At 46.8% G+C, this 20,289-nt stretch overlaps 1 protein-coding gene across 1 annotated transcript in view; it reads left to right on the top strand.

Annotated features, from left to right (window-relative positions):
• The first annotated feature begins 18,139 nt into the window (after positions 1-18,139).
• The window catches only part of LOC119440692 (dorsal-ventral patterning tolloid-like protein 1), a 26,471-nt gene continuing 24,321 nt past the window's right edge, over positions 18,140-20,289 (top strand). Inside the window, exon 1 of the mRNA XM_037705582.2 lies at positions 18,140-18,160. Coding sequence (XP_037561510.2) covers positions 18,140-18,160 — 21 coding nt within the window. The remainder of the gene's footprint in view (positions 18,161-20,289) is intronic.

Genomic DNA, 20,289 nt, shown 5'->3' with positions numbered 1-20,289 from the left:
GATTCACCCACAATACAAAAAAAAATAAACTTGTAGTCGTTGAATGGTCGACGCACTGTGCAACGGCGCATGCAGCGTGCTATTTTCGGCCTAGGAGGCCTGCTGCGAAACGGCCTCCGTCTTCGTTTCGATTAATCTAAGATTAACGCGAATAAACGTTAGCACCCTGAAACCTCGTCGGTTGCTCGATTACATAGCCTCGATTACATAGCACGACTTTGTAAACGCTTCCTACTTCCTAGGAGCAGCTCCGACTTCTAGGAAATAGGAAGCGTTTACAAAATCCTGCTTCAACATACAACTGGTGGGACACACCATCGTTCCGTCTCAGAGTGTAAATATATTGGAATTGGTTTTCCAGTCGGATCGCATCAACACGTACAATAATAATTAACAAGCTTAAGAATACAACAGCCCAAGTTACCCACATGATCCGGCGAATAACAACCAAGACAAGAGGCATGGGGGAGGCGGACACACTTCGGATTGTTCAAGCCTTCGTCGTGTCTCGAATAACTTACGCTATTCCATACGCACTATTCCATACACGATCGAGGCACATTTATCCAGCCAGCGTACAAGGTTGGCGGTTACGGAAGCTGGGAGGTTCATCCTCCTACGCCTGGGGCTCTCTGCTCCGCTCAGCCATCCGCCGCCTCCCACTGTGAGCTTACCCCATGCCATTCGCAGCAACATCACCGTACCTCCCCTATCTCGCAACATGATCATCTGGGCGCCAGCTCATCACGGAATTCCTGATGAATAGAGGTCGCCAACCCCGTGGCTCGAGATTTTACCCACCGAGCCGACGCCGAGGAATCTGATCCCGAGCGCATGCACCCTCTAGTCTCCTACCAAGACATCACACAACATTACAAGCTGACCCGCAGAACATACGCACCCCCACACAAGTCACTACCTAGAGAGCAGGCGCAATTCCTCCGAGCTCAACAGGTTAATAAGATACATCCCCCCACCCAACTAGAAATAACCTCATAACCCCTACATAATTCTCTCCGCAATTAACCCCGGAATATTTTGACCCCCTAGGTTTTTTTAACGTGCACCCAATGCAGGGAGAGAGGGGAGGCGACGTTTAGCGGCGGCACCAAATGCGTATTTATATAAAAAATTTGTCGCAGTTTCACCCGAAAGGCAAAGCACCAATTGCGATAGCGGAAGGAGGAAGGAAAGAGTGGAGAAGGAAAGGCAGGGAGGTTAACCAGTTCAGGACAACCGGTTTGCTACCCTACACATGGGAGCGGGGTGAGGGGGAATGAAAGATGGGGAGGAGAGAGAGAGAGAGAGAGCACATAACGTACACTGCACACACATCGTCAGTCACAGTCCGTCACTCTTGCGTGGTACGTGACATCACTGTCATAGCCGCTTGTCCAAGCCTGTTTCCTTTAAAAACCTAAGCAGTCCCTTCGTTGCTTTCAGCTGCGATGTCTTCTGTCGACGACACGCGAGAATGGTTTCAATTGACAGTGGTCGATTGTCCAGGTGTGCTAGAACGGACGCCAGGGACTGTCTCGGAACATTATATTCAGGACAGTCGCATAGAATATGTTCTAGCGTCTCCTCGCAAAGACAGGCATTGCAAAAAGGGTTGTCGGCCATTCCAATGAGGAATGAATAAGATTTCGTGAATGCCACCCCTAGCCATAAGCGATAAAGCATAGTGGCCTCTTTTCGGCGGAGTCCAGTTGGCATACAGAGATGCATCAAAGAGGGCAGGTGGTAGTGACGATTGCTCCGGTTGGTCTGGCTGCTTGGTGTGCACCATAGAGAGAGCGTGATCTCCTGTGCAAGCACTCGAAGTCTGCTGGCTGCGTCGGACCGTGAGAGCGGTATGGCCTCTTCCTGTGTGTCGTCAAGAGCTGCCCGAGCGGCATTATCGGCGTTTTCATTCCCTATGACGCCGCAGTGACTTGGAAGCCACTGAAACGTCACGTGGTGTCCTTTCTCCTGTGATGTATGGAGTAAGTATCTAATATCGAATACGAGCTGTTCGTATGGCCCGCGACGCAGAGCTGATAGCACAGATTGTAGGGCTGCCTTTGAGTCACTGAAGATTGACCATTGTCGAGGTGACTCCCGATTGACGAAACGAAGTGCCGCACGAAGAGCAGCTAGTTCCGCAGATGTCGATGCCGTTGGGTGGTCAGTCCTGAAGCTAATGGTAATAGCTCTTGCTGGGACAACCACAGCACCGGACGAACACTGGAGGTTTGTGGAACCATCAGTATAAATATGTACACTGTCCGCATACCTCTCGTGTAGAAGAAGCAGAGACAGTTGTTTCAGCACAGGTGACGACAGCTCAGATTTTTTCTTGATTCCTGGTACACTGAGATGTACTGTGGGGCTAATAAGACACCAAGGGGGTATCGATGGTTTAGATGCAGCGGTGAAGCCCGAGGGAAGTTTGTCGTTGTACTTGATGATAGTTTTAGAGAACGATGCTTGGCGCCGGTCCGAAGGTAGTGTTGCAAGGTGGTGATAGGGGGCACGTGCAAAATGTCTGATGTGCGTTCTCAGGGCTTCCACCGTAATGTGAGTTTGCATCGGATGGTCCCGAGAAATCGCAATAGTTGCCTCTGTTGACGTGCATCTGGGTAAACCAAGGCAAACTCTGAGTGCTTGAGCTTGTTCTGCCTGCAGAACACGAATATTTGTCTTGCAAGTGTTGTTCAGTACAGGTAGACTATATCTTAAAAACCCGAGAAAGAGAGCTCTGTAGAGTTTCAGCATTGCGTCTACTGACATCCCCCATGTCTTTCCTGTCAAGTATTTAAACAACTGGGAAGTTTCTGTCAGGCGCCGTTTCATGTAGGCCACGTGTGGGCTCCAACAGAGGTCTCGGTCAATGATTACGCCAAGAAACCTGTGGGTTCTGACATAGGAAATGGTCCGCCCACTGATTGAGATGACATAAGGCGTCATTTGTTTACGAGTAAATGCCACCAGTGCGCATTTTTCTGGTGATATGCTGAGACCTTGTTTACACAAGTAGCTCGCTGTCAAAGTTGCTGCTCTTTGAAGCCGCGCACGTATCTGAGGACGTGTGACTGCCGAAGTCCAGACACAGATGTCTGCGTATATTGAAATCTTGATGGTAGTTGGTAAGTATTCAGCAAGTCCAAGAAGAGCGAGGTTGAATAGCGTCGGGCTGAGAGCACCGCCTTGAGGAACGCCTCTGCTCGTATAGCGTCGCGTAGTCGGGCCATCGTCAGTTAACACAAAGAATGATCTTGCAGATAGGTAACTTGCAATCCACAAGAAGACTCGACCACGTAGGCCAACCGTCGCAAGAGCATCGAGAATGGACTCATGTAATACGTTATCGTATGCGCCTTTCACATCTAAGAATAAAGCTGCAGATAAACGCTTACGGGACCTTTCGTGCTGAACATACGAAACAAGATCAACTACATTGTCGATGGAAGAGCGGTCACGTCGGAAACCAGCCATGGAATTCGGATAAATCTTGTAGTGTTCAAGGTACCATTCTAGGCGGCCAAGGAGCATCCGTTCCATTACCTTGCCTACACAGCTGGCCAGCGCTATTGGGCGGTAAGAGGTGAGCTCGAGTTGGGATTTGCCCTGCTTCAAGAGGGGCACCAGGCGGCTTACTTTCCATTCGTCAGGAACGTTTCCCTCCTGCCATGAGGAGTTGTAAAGGCTCAACAATTCTCTCCGTGCAGATTCTCCAAGATAGCACAAGGCTCGGTATGATATGCCATCTGGACCCGGAGATGAAGAGCGCCTGCAGAGAGCTAGTGCCGCCTCGAGCTCCTCCATTGTAAATGGAAGGTCCATGCGGCAATCCCGGGAATGGGGGACGTCACCTCGGGCTGGAGGATCTGGACGAGTCGCTTGGTCGGCGATCATAGCACAAAAGTCCTCTGCGACATCGATGTCTTGCCGCCCTTGGAAGAGCGCGAGCGCCTTGAATGGAAAACGCTGTTCCGGAAGGCAACGCAGACCTTGCACCGTTTTCCAAATGTGAGACAGTGGCTTGCGGGGGTCTAGTGTCTGGCAAAACGTTGCCCAACGTTCCGATGCTAATCTATCCATGCGACGTTGGATCTTCTTTTGCATCCTCCTGGCCGCCCTAAGGTCATGGATTGATTTCGTACGCCGATATCGACGTTCCGCCCGGCGACGAAGTGCTCGTAGTCGCTCTAATTCTATGTCGAAGTCGTTTCGCTTGGAAGAGATCGTCATCATGCGGGTGGCGTTTTGCATCGTACTTTTAATTGTTTGCTCTAACCCGGATGGTAGGCCCTCGCGGCAAGCATCTTCCATATCAGATTTGAAGGTGGCCCATTGAATGGTCCGAATGGTCTTCCGTGGACCAGATCTAGACGACAAGCCTTTGATGTTAAGATAAGTGGGAATGTGATCACTCCCATGCGTCTCAATGTCTGGAAACCACTTCACACATTTGGCGAGAGAGTTGGAGACGAAAGCAAGGTCGAGGCAGCTGCCGTATGTGACGCCTCGAAGAAAGGTGGGGCTACCATCGTTCAGGAGAGTAAGGTCATAGTTGTAGGCGACTGCTTGCTAATCTTCGTCCTTTTGCATTGGTTCTTGTACTTCCCCATGCCGGATGGTGTGCATTGAAATCTCCTATGATGACCCATGGGGCAGGACACACACTCAAGATATCTGCTAATCTTTTCGTTTCAAAATTGCTTGAAGGCGATATATACACGCCTATGAGAGTAAACAATAGTTTGTTCTTTTTAACTGTGATGCATATATATTGATTGTCGTCGTGGGGCGGAATTGGTTGCAAAACATAGGTAAGTTCACGACGAACAAAAACGATGATTTTGCTGCATGCACCATTTGTTGAAGACCTAATAAATTCGTACCCTGACAGTCTCATTGGTTTCGACAGGTTGGGCTCACAAATGACGATGAGTGGAAACGCATTGGTGTACACAAACTGACGAAAATCTGAAAGACGTGATTTTAGCCCTCTGGCGTTCCACTGGATGACGGACGCTGCCTTGACTTCTTTTCGGAAGGATGGGGTATGGGTAGCCATCTTTCTAGTTGAGGGATTCAAGCACTGGGCTTAAAGCGTCCAGCACTTTAAGTGCGCTTCGAGCAGATGTTGTCCCCATGTCGACTAAAAGTGCTCGGATGGCGTCCATGAGGGAACGCAGAACCGAAATGACTTGACGATCTGTTTTAGGTGCATCATCCATGACTGGAGAAGGCTCCGGTTGGACGACGACCTTCTGAGGTTCCTTGGCAAGGGAGCGGCTCGGTAGCGTAGGCCATTCCTCTAAAGAAAGAGTCTTATCCGCTTCCTTCGTGGAAGTGGTGGGCCTTTTCGCGGCGCGACTAAGTGGTGCCGCAGTGGAGTGGGCACTATCACTTCGAGCATGCGCCTTCTTTGAAGACGTACGACGGTGCCGACGTCGACGCCGACGCCGGACTACTTCGGCTGCCTCCCTGTGTGTCGAATTGTCTCTGGACATTTGCTTGAGAACCGCGCGCTCCGTCTTGATGCGGGGGCAGTCTTTCGAAGAGGCAGCGTGAGGGCCATTACAGTTGGCGCACTTCAGAACCGTGGCACCGCAGGTCTCTTCTGCGTGAGGTTCAGCACAACGGGGACACAGTAGCGGGTTGGGACACACGCCCTTGACGTGTCCTAGCCGGAAACACTGATGACATTGAAGCGGCTTCTGGATGAATGGTCGAACCGGATGACGGAAATGTCCGACTTTAACGTGGGATGGTGTACAATCCCCCTTGAAAATTACTTTTACGCAGCGCGTATTCCCAAGGCGGCGCACTTGAGTAATGATAGTGCCCTCGTTTGCCGGCTTGATGAGGCTAGGTAAGTCATCATTGGGAATGGCAATGTCGATGTCATAAATTACACCGGCTATGGATGTATCGTCGGTCGGGATAAAGGGGCGCATTTTGATGCCGCCTAGCTCCGTGATTGCTTGAAGTTTTCCAAGCGCACTCACGTTGTACACGTCTATGGCGAGTATATTCTTCCGTGGATTTATTCTGATGTCCTTAATTTGATCTGGCACCGCACATTCCAGAAAAATGGATAGGGCTTGCCTGTTCAGTAGTCGTAGGTTGCTTGAGGGTTCTTCCGGCATAAAGATGATGACGTGTGGCCAGCGCGCAGGCCTTGACTTCATAGTCGTTGTACTCGCAGGAGTTGACGGCGATGTGTTGACGATCTTTCTCTTCGCCCTCTTGCTCCGGACGGGTATGAAGCTGTCGTCGGATGAGTCGTCTTCCGACATAGAGTACAGCTCGGTGTCTTCGGTGTCGCTGGGGGAGCCAACTCGCTTCCTTGCGGTTGACGGCCGTGACGACTGCTGGCCAGGGGGGCCTGTGGAGTGCACCGCGTCCATGGCCGCAAGACGGGGAGGCGAGGCACCTCGAAAGGCGAAGATTTCCCCAAAAATTCAGAGAGCACAGAGACAAGTGTTCTATCAAGAAGACACTTCGTCGTCGTCCCCTTTCAATTGCGATAGCAAATTAGTAGAGAGCTATACGGAGTAAGGATAGTAGTTTTATCAGTTGTATAAACTTGGACATGCAGCAGCACCAGCAACGCGCAGAACTGTTGTCGACGCCGTCGGCGTTTTGCCCGCGTTCGCACCGAACGCGCGCGGCGTTTTTATAGAAATACGCATTTGGTGCCGCAGTTAAACGTCGTCTCCCCTCCCTCCCTCCCTCCCGTCCCCCCACAGGCTTTCGCGCGACGGAAATAGTTGCGTTTGCTCTCTATATATGGAAAGGAGGAAAGAGACGCTTAATTCTGCAGCCCTTCATGGAGCACGGCGCAGAACGCGCGTTTGCTCTCCGACGTGCGTTCGCTGCCCGTGAAAGCGCGCGTCCCTCACGCCCTTTCAATCGCACATACAGCGTCTGCAGCGCGGCGACGATTTCATCGCCGTTGACGTCATACGGAACCTCACGGCGACGGCGACGGCGGCGCCGACGGCAGAAATCTGCTTTGGAGTGTCCACATAATTGCTATCGCAATAAAACGTTGCGAGGCGTGAAGGTGGTAAAGACTTCCGACGCTGATCGACGAGTTTCCCGTTTTGATCTCGTCGAAAACCTCCGAGCCACCCCCAGAGGCCCTGGCAACAGTCACCAATGCCACGCGCGTTCGGTGCGAACGTGGGCAAAACGCTGACGGCGTCGACAACAGTTCTGCGCGTTGCTGGCGCTGCTGCATGTCCAAGTTTATGCAGCTGATAAAACTACTATCCTTACTCCGCATAGCTCTCTACTAAGTTGCTATTGCAATTGATGCTTCGCCTTTCGGGTGAAACTGCGACAATTTTTTTTTTTCATATAGAAGCGATATTGTTATTATATTCAAATAGGTGTTAACTCTACCTCGTAGAAAGGACGTATTATCATTTAAAGAAATAGCTTCGGAGTTGACACAGGGACAAGAAAATAATTTGCCCTTTTAATTGGGTGAGTAGAAAAGCATGAAGCTAGTTTTGAATGTATTACTAGATAATCTATAAGAATTGCACCCCTCGTCAAGAGAGGTTAAATCAGCTTGCTGGTTAGATATGGGAGACACAGCGACGAAAGTTATGGCGTAAAGTAAGGAGTACGAGTTCTTAATGCAAATTGGTAAGTCATTAATGTATATAAGTAGAAGGGGGATAAAATAAAACCTTGTCGAATGTCATGATTAATGGATGCAGGATTAGATGTATGATTATCACCAGAAACTACACGAAACCTGTCCATGAGAAGGCTATACAACAGTGATGCCACACTAGTATAATCACACAGAAATAGTCTCATATCTGATATGGCATAACTATTGGGAATAGTGACACCCAATAGCGTCCCGCATCCACGGGTGCTACAGTATGATATTAGGACAGACTCACTAGTATAAATAATGAAGTTGTGTAGTTAAGATTTGAGATAAACACGTAGAACAAAATATCAAATAAAAATTCTGTTTCAAGCAATGAAGCGTCGTAATTTATTACCACAAATACCTAGACGCTCCAGAAAGGTGGATTCCGCGAATCATTCATGAATGTATTTTTCAGTCATGTGCTACCCTTAGCGAAGCATTGCGGTTCAATGTTTCTTTTTTATATGCAATTGAATTTTGAATACAACTTGCCAAAGGTTACGGTGCATCAAATGACATTTTTTTTTTTAGCACGCGGGGCACCTATACTACGAATGCATGCACTGCCTCTTTTGGATGTGCTGACTGCTTTGTATCATTGTGGCTCCGGGTTTTATATTACCTTGTTGCTCTCATTTTTGGCTCTCCCTATTTTTCCCCAGTATTATGGGGTATACAGTACTGAATAGATAAATGCCTTTTATTCCCATCCTGTGAAGTAGACACTCCGACAGCAGTGATGTCGCTGGCACTCTATTGAAACATTATCGATAGCCACGCTACAATGAATGCGCTACTAGAATAACAGTCCGTTGGGCGTCGTTTGTGTCTCCGAGAGTAACATTCTCGCTCCGGTATATAGGCTTGGCTCCCAGGTCAAAAAGTGGACCAGAGGCGTGACTGGAAATGGGAATTGCCTCGGCGAAGTCAGATGGCTCGGTGACGAGTGCTGCGGAAGCACATTGGCATTTCTTTTGCTGTCTGTGCAGGAGCAACCATCGCGCGAGGAATTCAGAATCAGCGTCTGAACTAGGCCGAGTGATTTCTCGGTGCTTGCGTCCTAGTGCTGCGCGGCATGGTACCGAAAAGAGAAGCCAAATCGACCGCACCACGTAACATCGGGGGCAAACATAGAGTCGCCATTTCGCGCCTTCATGCTCCATCAATTCTTGTTCATTCGCCGCAGCCTCTGACAGGCGACTGTGCGTCGTTATAAATCAAGAAACTAATGATATAGCCATGTCAACCGGACTTCAGTGAAAGATTGGATTGCCAAAAAACAGACTGCAACAACAAACAAACATTTGCATCCATATATGCTATTTTATTCGTCAGCTTTGCTTGATAAGTCAAAGCAATGTTTAATGGATGAAAAACATATTTTTCGGAATCCAACAAAGGTATTGTAATTGGAGCAAATATACGTGATGAGAGTAGTGCATTCATGAATATGTGATTCTGATGTTTATTCTGCAGCAGCAATGGCATTGTTTAATTGTGCTTCCAGTTTGCTCGAACACATATCCAGCCATTTCGAAACGTAATGTCTGGTAGCATTCATATGAATACAATGTCCTACATTGGCGACCTTTAGAAGAGCGCTTATACCTCATAGAAACCTGGAGGCTTGCTTGAGGGTTTCTAGTGAATCTACTTCCACGCAATATCATAGAACGTTGAACTGAACGAATGCTTATGCCTGCTGGACACAGACATTAAAAGAAAAATTAGATATATTCAGCGGACACGCTGGAATATGTGGTCCGCGAAGCTTTCAGGAAGCAGCATTTCTCTTCGCGAGTACATGTTTACCCGCGAGGCGAAGGCTAGGGTAACGATGGGCTCAAAAGACCAACCCTATACTCTGGCTTGAGTCTGACACTTCGCATCTTCAATCTGAACAACACAATGCTTCACAACCTACATATCGCATCACAGAACGGTGAAGATCAGTCGATCATGCGGCGCTGTTTGTCGACGGCGTGCTTTACATTTAGGCTCTATTCGTAAGTCGATGCCGCGGGAGCAACATGCCATCTCGGCTGAGCATACTCACTCAAATGAAATTCCACTAAAAGGCGTGAACAAAATTCTAGTGTGTGGCGAGTTTTAGGGGGTGTGCAGGACAGATGCCAAAAAAGGGTAGCCTCATAGTCTGTTACCATGGAGCAGCGATATATACATAACATCTAGGACACCTTTTTGGATAATCAGAGAACAATATCGGACTTGCCTACGCAACCGTTGTGCATTCCTCTATTATGTCGTCATCATGCCTTTTCACACATTTTCGTCCCTATCACCCGTTGTGCAGAGTAGCACGCTACAGCACACCACAGCACGCTGCCTCCGATAGACCTGCCCGCCTTCCTTTAAATAAGCGCTACCTCTCTCTCACTCTGCCTGCGGCCTCGCATTCAGTCGCGCGTTTCCTCAGTTACTATCGCAGCGACCATGCTGTCAACCACGGAATAGAATAAAGTTCAGATTGCTTAACTGCATTCTTCCAGCGTTATAAGTTTCTTTTACAATAACAGCACACCTTTTCCAATCAATCAGCCTGAGGCACAGACGTGAACGTTTCATTTATGGAGGCTTAGCCCCCGAGCACCGAAAGCACGATTTGAGCGACAGGGGAAACCATCCCGTATGTTTGTTAGTTTTCGTAAGGCATTCTGGAGCCCAACTCGGTTCGAATTTCTCCCGAGAGAGAAATAAACCGTATCATTTTGACGGCGCCTGTTCCATCCAACCCAATAGGATATTTCTCGCGTTTTTCCTCTCTTTAAGCGATTGCTGTCATTGCCCGCTTTGCTCTTTCGCAAGCCTTCTTCAGCATGAAACGCAGAAGAAGCGGTGCTGTTGCTGCTGCTGCTGCTGCTGCCGTATCCGTAAGCGCAGGGCGCAGCTGGCGCTCCCATACTTCGTTGGCCCTGGTACATCCTCGCCCGCCCTTTCGACTATGCGCTCGCGCAAACGAGCAACAACTCGAGCGATCGCGACTCTACGTATTTGCCACCGCACAGGCGGGCCTCAAGACCCGCTTTGTGGGGCCGACGTTAATTATGCAGCAATCTGATTACACCGGCGCTTGTGCTGGCAAACAGGTCGCTCGAGCAAACGGATGTTGGAAGCACGGAGAGAGACTGCACGAGACAACATCGTGGCTGGTGCTCTTCCAGCAGCTGTCGCACATTTAGGCGCACTCGTCTCTTTTTCTTTTCTCTCTCTGTCTCTCTGTATCTTCATTCGTGAGTCAACTCCAGTGATGTCGCTTGTAATATTACCGTTCTTTTTCTGCGTCGTAGAAAGGCTTTAATTTATTTTCCTTTTGTCTCTTTCAGCTCGGCGAGTTTGGTACTTCCCTTTTTTCTGTTGTTATAATGCTATCATTAATTGCAGCAGCGGTACGTGCTTGCTCCTTTTGCACCAAAAGCCGTTTACGCTAAGTTCATTGTAGCTGGCGTAAGCGGATGCGTCTCAAGATAATAAACTCGGACGGATAGGCATCTTCATTTAAAATGCATGTACTTGCCCCTTTTTATTGCGATAGCAATTATATGGACACTCAAAAGCAGATTTCTGCCGTCGGCGTCGCCGTCGCCGTCGCCGTCGCCGTCGCCGTGAGGTTCCGTATGACGTCATTTGGAGATGAAATCGTCGCCGCGCGCCGAACGCTGTATGTGCGAGTGAAAGGGCGCGAGGGGCGCGTCTTTCACGGGGAGTGAACGCACGGCGGAGAACAAACGCGCGTTCTGCGCCGTGCTCGCTTAAGGGCTGCAGAAGTAGGCGTCTCTTTTCTCCTTTACAATCACCATATATGTAGAGCAAACGCGCCTTCTTCGGACGCGCGAGAGGCCGTGGGGGAGGGGGAGGGAAGGGAGGCGACGTTTAGCTGCGGCACCAAGTGCCTATTTATATCAGAGGCCTCTTTTTCTTTACCTCCTACTCCCCCTATCCCCTACGACGCTGCGCCGTGCTCCCTTATGGGCTGCAGAATTAAGCGTCTCTTCCTTATGTTTAATAAACACCTCCTCCTCCTATATCAGAGGCTCCAGCAACAGTCACCAACGCCGCACGCATTTTGAGCTAACGCGGGCAAAACGCCGATGGCGTCGACAACAGTTCTGCGTGTTGTTGCTACCAAAGCCGCTCACCTTACTTCGTATGACATTGCTGTGTTGCTATCGCATTCATTGCTTCGCCCTTAGGGCGAAACTGTGACATTTTTATACGTCATGAGCAATTTACAGACCCGAACTTTTCGCCAAAAAACAAACAAACAAATGTGCGCCACATGTTTCATGCTGGCCTGTCTGGTACTGTCAAAAGTGTGCCTATAAGGCTGAATGTCCTTGCTTTCAAGGGGCGCATCAGCGAGAACTTCAGTCTCACAGTTACTTCGATATGCCCAAAGAGACCTTGGACATATCGGAGTAACTCTGAGTACATAATGTGCGCCAGCGGACTCTGTGTACAAATTATTTTTGTACCAGGAGCCTAAGTTCGGACAAGGGCACTTTTCGGCGTCGGGGAGTAGGCTCCTTGTCTTAACGTAGGCTCGAGAGACTTTGTTTGTTCCACCACTATTGATTACTTTTAGTCTTCGGCTCCCTGTGTTAGAATTTGTGTGTTCTCTGTTTTTCTATATATTAATAGGAACTATTTTGTCACCTAAGAGAAGCTCTAACTAATCCACATCGTTGCAGCCTCCAGAAACGTGAGACATCCATCTTCCCAGTGCGACATCGACATAAATGTGCAATGATACGTAATTGACAATCTACAAGCGACTGCAAGTGTTCGGACGTTCATATAGAATGCGCGCATGGCCGTGAAACACCGTACCAACAGGAAAATAAATAAGGCCCTTCTATGATGCCGGAAAAGAACGACAATATTACAAGCGACCTCACTGGAGTTGATTATCGAATGAAGATACAGAGAGAGAGAGAGAGAGAGAGAGAAGAAAAAAGAGACAAGCGCTGAGTCGCGTACCTCAGGACTTTCATTAAAGTTTTGCATCCATCCATCCATGCAATCTAACTGTACAGTGCACTCGCGTTGCCGCTATGTATTTACGTGAGTGCCTCGAGCCCTGCATGCGTGAATCTCCTCTGAGTATTCCTAAAGCTTACTTCACCACAATAAGAATGTTTTAAAGGAGAAGCCCAATTAAAAAGTGCGTGCTTTTTTGTGTGCTTTATTGGATCCTTATTATTTTAACGCGATAACGCGTGTCGCAGAAAATCCGGTGTCGGCGAGGATGTCGGCGTCCGTAGCGCAAAAAATCATCCCCAACGACCCCGACCGCGCAGGCCCTTCAAGTGGTGCATAATTTCGGTGAGCAAAAATTGAATTTGTCACAGTGAAATCCGTCAGAAAATAGTAAAGTACCACTTAACCACAACCTACAGACATGGTGGCGTCGGATTGTAATTTGAATCTACGAGAAAACATAATTCTGTTACGAGAAAACTCAAGCACAAACCCATTTTCCAGCATTTCTAACATACCAACACAATGTGCTCGGGTAATTTACTTGCGAAAATGCTATCCAGATGGCGCTCGCATCCTCGGCAGGTTAGGGAGCCTACATGCAAGCGCTCTTTTAAACCAGAGGTTGCATGTAGGCTCCCTACCGCAGGTCAAATTGGGACTTCGCCTGCCTAATGCGTTTTGGACACGCGCGCGCATCGGGGCAATAGCAAACAATTAATAAAATAATAAAAAAAGGTGATAGGGCCTTCACATTTCAATAGAAGACGACTTATATTGCCCCTGAAAAAACGTCTTCCCAGCAATGCACTTCTGTTTAAAGGTGAAGCCGACTTTAAGGAGATAGGTGTAAGCTTGGGCTTTGTAAGCTGGCTTTCCCATGTTAGGTATTGCGGTGAAGCCCATTGAAACAAAAACGCGATGCGAACGGGGCCCGCGAACGCTATCGCATTCCACTCTTAAAGGCGAAGCTTAAGCGTCCTCCAATTTTTTTATTGGGCAGCAACATGACTACCAGACAAGTCTAACTGTAAGGCCGGCATGGCGTGTGTATAAAAGATATATTAGAAACGCAAGGTTAACGTCAACGCGCTGAAAACCCCCATACCTCTAGTTAGAAGGAAAACAAGAAAACTTAAGCTTCCGGGCTTAGATGAGCATTGCCTATTTAAAAAAACAAAGCTCCTATGATACGAAGAAAATGCTTGTGCACGTATATGGAGGTTTTTATGCCTAGTTAAATGAATATGTATTGTACCACGCAAATACCTTTATGAACTCTTGTCTAGCTTTTATGCCACCTGAAGAAAAAAAAATATGTCTGTTTCTTGAAACTTTCTGAAATTCTTTACACCTTGAAATGGTTATAGTAGGAGAAGGCTACAATTGTTTTTGAATGAGTGCGGTTCTTTCTATCACTCTTTTTTTAGTCAATTTACTACTTGAAACAATAAATATTTCATTGTGTATCTCTGTCACTTTAACTCCCTTAGAACACGATCAGCGCAAGCCCATCCGAGAAGAAGAATTTCACATTGCTTTAACACGCTCACATTAAAAAAACGTCTTCAAAGGCACATAAGTAGACAAAGTAAAACAGCAAGCAAGAAACGTTGTGAAGAAAATTTGCAGACGTGTCTAGCGTTTCTGAACTGCTTACGCGGCAGAACCTTCGAGTTCCTTACAGGCCATATATTTTTGATCAATACGGTGACATTGTGCTGCCTTTTTATAATATACGATACAGCATTGTGAGAAAATGGGAACAAAGAAGGAAAAAGTCCTGGTAAAGGCGCGGTGCCTGGAGGTGATATATTAGGCCGGCTATAGATATGACTTTGGGAGCAGTGTCGTTACTAGAAAATTCAAAGTTAGCATTATCGGTCATCCAAAAATGCGAATTTAAGCGATAAATTTAACATACAAAAATACAAATGAGGTGATATGCGAAACTTAGGTTGGAATAATAAACAAGCTGGAACAGTTTGACAAGTTTCAAACTGAAGTGCGTCTATCAAGCCTAAAAAAATATACTTTCTTTTTTTTTACTTTGCACGCCACAGATTTGCACCCATGGTATAACGAGTTTCCATTTTCATAAGTTGAAGAGAGAAAAGAAACATACAAACGACCAATAGCAGAAAGGCCGGAATGTTAACCAGAATGGTCAATCCAGTTTGCTACCCTACACTGGGGAAAGGGGGAGGCGCAAAGATAAGATGTTGGGATGGGCAGGTGCAGCGAAGAGTCCAGTTGGTGCAGCTGATTGTTTTGAAAACTTGGGGTGCTCTGCAGGAGGACAGGATATTCCACAAGGTTACGGGACAAACGTTGGGGCAATATCTTTTCGCAGCACTTGTCTTCTGCAATACCGCCGCCAGTTTTTCAAGTCATGTGTATCCGTTTGGGGCGGAATGTGTTACTTTCTGGAAAAACCCAGTTGACCATAATCATCAGCATATTTCGCGTCACTCATGAAAGTAAATGATGTAAGGTGAGAATATGCTTTTGAAGTCATCGAAACATATTGAATTATCAAATTAACGTCCACTAATGCGTACGAATCTCATTGAAGGATGCCTGCACTTCACCTTTGCATGTCCTGGATGGTTTAAAGTTAAAAATATTGCTAACAATGCCACATCCGTCTGCTTATTGTGGCGCACATGCATCTCAATATTTTTGAGTGTGGGAAGTAATTTTCTTGCCGCGCCGAATGATGGTAATGATGGTTGGGACGGCGTTAGCCTAAGATATATGGTTAGTCTGGCATACTTAGTCGCCAATTATTCCGATTGAGCATTTAAAACGATGGTAACATGGGTGTGGCATCTAACATCGATGAATTCAGCGCCTTTAAGGAAAGCAATCAATAGGCGTAGAACTCCTTTCCTGGTTACTCCACGCCTTTCAGGGATCACGACATCTTGAAAGCTCACGTGTGAAAGGCTCGTTCTGTATGCAGCGTCATTGTTTTCACGTCGAAGTGCGGGCACAACCAGATTAAGTGTTCCCCGTCACCCGCAGACATTCACGCTACATGGCAAGCCTGCTTGTACGTCGGCCAAAGATAAAGAGAAAAGTAACGCTGTTGAATTTTTCTAACGTGAAGAGGCTACGTTAGTAAAACATATCACTGACCAATTTAAGAATGAAAGCACTGGAATAAAGACATCTTTTCCGGTCCCGACTGTACTATAAGCCACTCATTACCCGATCCAGTGATATGTTTATGGTTATATGTACACATTGTCTAGTGTTCTGTTAAGGGTGCCTTCAACGTAGGCTGAATGATTAACAGACCATAGTTTTTCTGATAATGAACTTCACTCTGAGATAATGACACAGCCTTTGTGCAAGCTTGTCAAATTGTTGTGCCCCGAGCGAGTTCTTAAAATGCGCTTGATGACCCACTGTGACAGGCAACATGGATTTGATGATTGCAGTTTGCGTATCTTATGCATCCGTAATTCGGGAAAGAGAATTTACGATTGATTCCCATTTGTGCGGCCTTGGAAAGCCTCGAACTTAACCTTTGTGTAATAAACAAAAACTCTTCCTCGAAAGAAAAGAGAGAACTCCGTGCAAAGCAGAGACCCGATATCCCAAGCCCGGAAAGATCACGAACGGTAAAGAGCAAGCAGGTCAAATAAGTTGACTCAAGATGCCTCTCACATCAATATAAAGAAGCTCCCGTAAGTACCATGGCGCGTGCCTTCATTCCTTGCAATTACTATTTTGATTGGGGATATACAACGTACATTACTTTCCGGCAACAAAACTAAGGCAGGCGGTGCGACCCAATTCTGCGTGAAGCAGAGAAAGGCATCGCTGGATATTAGGAGCAAAGGCTTCTCAAGGAAAACGAGGAGTCTGGGCAGGGCTGAGTAAAAAAGATTGTTAAGGAAGGTTCGAGATTCCGCCATTGCAGGCACAGATAAAAAACCGCGTGGAGTGGGTTTCCAATCAATAAACTCTTCTCAATGAAAGCCAAGGACCGTAATACCGAAATTCGAGCGCTTAGAATTCACTGCGCATGGCGGAGCGAATTCGCAACGTCGCGAGTGGCTACTACGTCGCAATTATTTGTCGACTAATGAGAAGGGCGAGACTGCAAAGCGATATGCAGTGCTCCTTTAGCACTGATTTCCCATGGGCACGCGCAAGGTATGGCATAACGCGCTGAAGACAAGCTGCTTGAGTTACTTGGTTTTATAAAAGGCTATGTTTATTGCTCTAGCTCTGCATCTGTGATTTACTTCGTGGACGCCTTTTAAATGAGATTGCAGTATGCCTTACAGCAGAGCTAAATCGTAACAAAATTACAGCGCTGTCATGCTATTCGTCCTTTAATTACGAGCCTTCCATCTTAACGTTTCAGTCGCTTGTATCTTCCAGTGCCAGTGTTTCTACGCATGACGTTACGCGCCGTCACTCCTTGCCAACTCGCTCAGCATTTGGTCGTTCTAACTTTCAGCTTGTTTGCTATATCATTATTCTTACACCACGAACAATTATTATTATTATTATTATTATTATTATTATTATTATTATTATTATTATTATTATTATTAATTATTATTATTATTATTATTATTATTATTATTAATATTTGATTTGAAAAACATTTACATTTGACAGGAAAGGGAAAGCGAGGAGCAGGCTGGCAACTGCCACCAGAAGGGGGCACAGCCCCTGCCTACTGTTTAGAAAGGAGGAGATAGAAACATAGAAATGGAAGATAGGAAGAAGGGGAGGAAAGAGGAAAGAAAGAGCCAGATGACAAATCCCAAATAATAAAAGTAGAACACACAGTACAGGTCACACACAGTAGGGCCGGTCACTGCAGGTCACTGCAGGTCACGCTACTAAAAAAACAAAAAACAAAAAAAAAACGTTAAATAGCAGGCACAATCGCTAAGTTAGAAACGCGAACCTAAGTTAGTTAATTCCAGAAAAGTAAGGAGAGTGCTATGAGCCTGCTCGTGTCGAGACGCACAACCACTGGGGTTCGAACATTCGTCTATTGTCGTACACCGCAAGCTAAGGAGATGATAGTCTCTCACTAGCGACTTGCGCTGCGCAATGAAAGTGGGACACTCCAATATCAGGTGCCGAAGTGTTTCGCAGGAACCGCAAGACGTACACAATGAACTGGCCACACGTCCTTGTCTGTATAAACTTACGCACCTCTGAGATCAGCAGACGGAACGTGTCCCAGTTTGTCACTGTATGGACGGCAGTCTGGCGGCTTGCAGCATGTGTTGGTGTTGACCAAATGGGCAGGTGATTTGAGCCGCATAGGTCAGCTTCGCATGACCAGGCTAAGCATACATCTCTCGTTGAAATCGCAAGGTCTATAGTGGAATGCTCCTTTCCTCTACCTATAAATGTAGGTGAACCGTCATTCAGTATTTGCAGATAATTCTTGATATTAAGCTGGTTAATCTCTGCCCCACGATTGTATTGGGGATGGATACACCATCGCGGATGGTGGGCATTAAAATCTCCGCGTAACACAAACGATGCACCACACCGATACACTAAGCACTCAAGTAGTGAGGTATCTGAAGAATGTGTAGGCCAATTGCATATGCTCGCCACCATCGTAGTCACACCCCTGAGGCTCACAGTAACACCTGTGCACACAAATTCATCATAACAGATGTCGTCTGTGTTAAGAACCGCGAAATCTAAGTCAGCACGTACGTACACTGATGCTTTTGAAGCATTGCGCGTATGCGCCGCGTCCACACCGGAAAAAGCCACAAGTTGATTCCGCTCAACGAGTGTTACTGTGGACACCCACGAAGCCTGGCAGTCGATATTATTCTTTCCTTACGGATGTTTCCTGAAGCGCTATTGCATCTGGTGGAGTCTTCATAGCGATGAGTCGAAGAACTAGATCAGCGTGCCTTGGTCGCAGAGTCCGGACATTCCATTGCAGAACAAAGGGGCGAGGCTACTGACAGCTGATACGATTGTTTCCGGTAAAACGTCTAGTGAAGACCATCGAGAACGTGAACGAGGGCCTCCAAAAGTTGCTCTGCTGCTGATGCTGCTGGTGTCTGACGCCGGTAATTAGATATCTGATGACATTGACAAGATCTTCAGACGATTGACAAGTTGCACCTCGTCGTGGCTGAGACCGGTAAAGTACTGTGTTTGCAATGTTCTCCACTGTGGTCGCAGTCTTTGTAGAGACTTGTTCCGATGATTTTGATGGCAGCGCTGGCCACGATGACTCTGAGAAGTAGAAAGTGCGGCCCCTCTTCTTTTCGATACGTTGTGTCTTTGTCATTCTTTGAACGCACTGTTTCTTGCTTAGTCGAGGCACTTCCAGTCGCTGGACCAGAACTACGGTGACGCGTGCTTTCATCTCCTGCTGCCTTCTTTTTGGCGTTCTCATTTAGTGCCTTTTGTTCATCCTTCATTGAGCGACATCCTTTATCCGTTGCCAAATGTTCACCTTTAGAATTAGGGCACCGATATGTCTGACTTTCACAGGAACCTACATAGTGATTCCCACCGCATTTGGCACAGACCAGATCTTTGGTGCAAAAGTCCTAAACATTACCAAGTTTAAGGCATTTATGGCTTTGTAAGGGCCATGGTACGAAAGGGCGAACAGGATAGCACACAAGTCCAGCCTTTATATGATAGGCAACTTCCCACAGGCAAACAGTATCTTCATAGCCTTTGACGAGCCCAACCCACGAAGGCAGATTATTTTGCATGGTGGTGTCCAAACAATCATGCTTTTAAAAACGTCGTCTTTGAGATCCAAGTAGACATCAGATACGACACCAGCTGCTATATGCGCACCCTGTGGTATGTAGGGCTTCCTGTAGGGCTGCATGTGGACGCCACATATTTCAGACAAATCAAGCAGAGTTTGCACCATCTTATCATCAGACGGGATCACCCTTTTGTCGTTACTGTTTTTTCCTGCTGCTACTGCTTTATGGTCGATCATCTAACGACAGTTATTTCTTATTACGGTACATGCACGCATAATTTATTCATGATTCTTGCCGCAAGCGTGGAGAGCCTTGAGACTGTCGCACGCAATAATGAAAGTTTGATCCCACAAAACTCAGAACGTTTACAGAAAATTTATTTAGATTTATAAATTAAGCAAGAAATCCCACACGTCTCGCAGAGACGCCTTAGTGCCTGCAGTTGGCGCACGAGAGAAATTAAGATTTTCAGTTGTAATTGTTTCTCCCAGCAAGCAGTCTTGTTCCGGTTAACAATTAAATGCTCAAGAACATTTATTTATTAGAGTACTCTACTTGCCTGCCTAAGTCACTGTTTGCTTCTAATGCCGTTGTAACTTCCGGAAGCAGAATAAGTTAATCGTTATCTTTCGTTGCTATCATAGCGCCACTGTCTTTCACGGCTACGCTTGAAAAACTTTAGTTCTGAATAAGCGTATAAACCACTTCGCGAGCTCACATTTAGGCTTCTTTTAGCACAGTCTGCTAAATGTTTCGAGGAACTCACATGTAGTGATTCACTAACGAATAGCCGTAGATTGAATTAGTATTATTATTAATGTAAACATATATAACACCGCACGGATAAAAAGTTGAGCGGGCTAGCAATTGTCTCCTGAAAAG

The sequence above is a fragment of the Dermacentor silvarum genome, chromosome 2 (assembly GCF_013339745.2).
Source record: "Dermacentor silvarum isolate Dsil-2018 chromosome 2, BIME_Dsil_1.4, whole genome shotgun sequence".
NCBI classification, from domain to species: domain Eukaryota; kingdom Metazoa; phylum Arthropoda; class Arachnida; order Ixodida; family Ixodidae; genus Dermacentor; species Dermacentor silvarum.
This window is presented reverse-complemented; position numbering and strand designations above follow the sequence as displayed.